The following is a 2,297-nucleotide window of genomic DNA, read 5'->3' as shown; positions in this document are numbered from 1 at the left end:
TTTCAAACGAGATCTTCAAGTTTAAAAATCCCTTTTGCGCTTGAAAGATTCGTGCGCAACACATCATACAACTATTTCATTTACATGAATGAAATATTAATTAATTGAATAATTACATATATATATATTAATTCATAATTTATTTTTTGAATTTTTGTTTGGTATGTGTATCAAAAATTTTTGATTCATTTTGATTACTAATTTGAATATATTAAATAATTCTAAAGATTACTTATATTAACTCGTTTAATCCAATTACCTAAATATTCGTTTTAATGTATAATTAATATTATGTTACAGAATATAGCTAGAGTAGAAAACTGTACGCTGTATGTATCAAATCCATCTGACTCTAGCGCACCAGCCAAAGCATTCACATATGACAATGTTTATGATGAACTCGCCCCAACTGAATCTCTTTACAATGATGTGTGCTATTCTTTGATAGATAACGTTTTAGATGGATACAATGGCACAATATTTGCATATGGCCAGACTGGTTGTGGTAAAACCCATACAATGCATGGGCCCGATATAACTGAAATTCCAGAAGTTCCAAATAGTCAACGTGGTGTTATAAGTAAATCGTTCGATCACATATTTGAAGCGATATCGGTAGCAAGCGGAGTACATTATTTAGCACTTGTGAGTTATTTGGAAATATATAATGAAACCATTCGTGATCTCCTAAGTTCTCCTGAGGGATTTAACACAGCTCATGCTTTAAAAGAATTACCTGGTATTGGAGTAACTGTTCCGACACTAAGTACTCATATGGTACATAATTCAAAAGAATGCGAAACGTTACTAGCTAATGGAAATAGAAACCGAAAACAGGCTATTACTCTTATGAATTCGTCCAGCTCACGATCCCATTCAATATTTACAATAAGCCTAGAACAAATTCAAAATAAATATGATGACGATATTATTGATACTGTACTTGAGGATGTTTCATCAAGCCGTATACGTAGAGGTAAACTAAATTTAGTTGATTTGGCTGGTTCAGAAAGACAATATAAAACTGGAGCAGTTGGAGAACGACTAAAGGAAGCAACAAAAATAAATTTATCACTATCTGCTCTTGGAAATGTTATTTCAGCTTTAGTTGACGGAAAAACAAAACATGTCCCGTATAGAGACTCGAAACTTACCAGACTTTTACAAGTAAGAACTAATTTTGAATATGTGTACATATTTTCAATTAACTTATTTTCTTAACTTGTAATATGCCAATATTTAGTATTTAGTGTGACAGTAAAATTTTTAAACATATATAAAATTAATATTATAAAATATATTTTCTTATATATTTATCACCCCAGCCGTTTGACTGGAGGTGTTTTGGTTTTATTTCAACACAAATTTATTAAAAACACTCTTAAATTTTTTTTAAAACGTATTAATTTTTTTTTTTACTTCATCATATTATAGACAAAAATACACAGTCTTCTTCTTTAATCGCTAGTGCTTTTGTCATTTTTTATTCACTCTTGTATTTTTTCTTGTTTCTATGCCGCAGTGATGCCAGCTCGGCCAACTCGGCCAATCCTGAGGGTAAATGGACCTTGATTTGCGAGTCATCCAGTTTGGGAGAGAACACCATGGTTTAATTTTGTCAGATGCGAACACTGAGCAGAATTTTCGTCATGTTATCTGCATTCCTAATATGTCTTTTAAAATGTGATAAGGCCCACGATATTTCGGTTCAAGTTTTCGTTTTTCAGCAATCGTTACTTGTTTTTCGCCATCATTTGTCTCATCGATGATAGCGGTTATAAGTTGATTGTGGACGATGTTTCTAAGATCAAAAACGAATATAAGTTCGTTCGGGCTGAACCCAGAAGTTGCATTCTTTTGCGAGAACTATTGTAAATTTCGTAGCATCGTTTTAAGTTTTAGTATCATCGCTACACGTGCGTAAGTAGTGTACGCATGGCTGTTTTGATGTGTCGGATTCATCACAATGTACCTCAGAGGCTTTGAAGGTAAAAACAGTACCCTATCCGTTACAATTTGCGATAGTGACCCAAAGTAATTAGTCAAATTGTTCTGAGCCTAGATTACATGCGACTTTTTCGTGTCTCTGGCCAACACATAACAGTTTTCTTTCTTGCTTCGATTAAAGGATCCAAATGATTGATGTGAACTAAATGGAAAGGTATTGGATTTGATGAGATACAATATAAACGTCGTTATGTTTTTCAAGTGATTGCCTTTTGATAACATCATTCGATACATGAAGCAATATATATTTGTGCGTAGTTTCTGCTGAAGATATTCACTCGCTTTTCCAA

The 2,297-nt window shown here is 32.8% G+C and overlaps 1 protein-coding gene across 1 annotated transcript; it reads left to right on the top strand.

Moving 5' to 3' along the window:
• The first annotated feature begins 291 nt into the window (after positions 1–291).
• LOC119675197 (kinesin-like protein KIF17) lies at positions 292–1,255 on the top strand. Its single transcript, XM_038086387.1, has 2 exons — positions 292–1,167; positions 1,244–1,255. Exons 1-2 carry the CDS (start codon positions 292–294, stop codon positions 1,253–1,255), a joined length of 888 nt encoding a protein of 295 aa, XP_037942315.1.
• Positions 1,256–2,297: the final 1,042 nt, after the last annotated feature.

Source organism: Teleopsis dalmanni, chromosome 2, assembly GCF_002237135.1.
Source record: "Teleopsis dalmanni isolate 2A chromosome 2, ASM223713v2, whole genome shotgun sequence".
NCBI classification, from domain to species: domain Eukaryota; kingdom Metazoa; phylum Arthropoda; class Insecta; order Diptera; family Diopsidae; genus Teleopsis; species Teleopsis dalmanni.
Note: the sequence above shows the minus strand (reverse complement) of the source record. Positions and strands in the feature narration are given on the sequence as shown.

What these genes read in the sequence shown, in the direction of transcription:
- LOC119675197 (XM_038086387.1), top strand. Translation starts at nt 292, where the DNA reads ATGTTACAGAATATAGCTAGAGTAGAAAACTGTACGCTGTATGTATCA.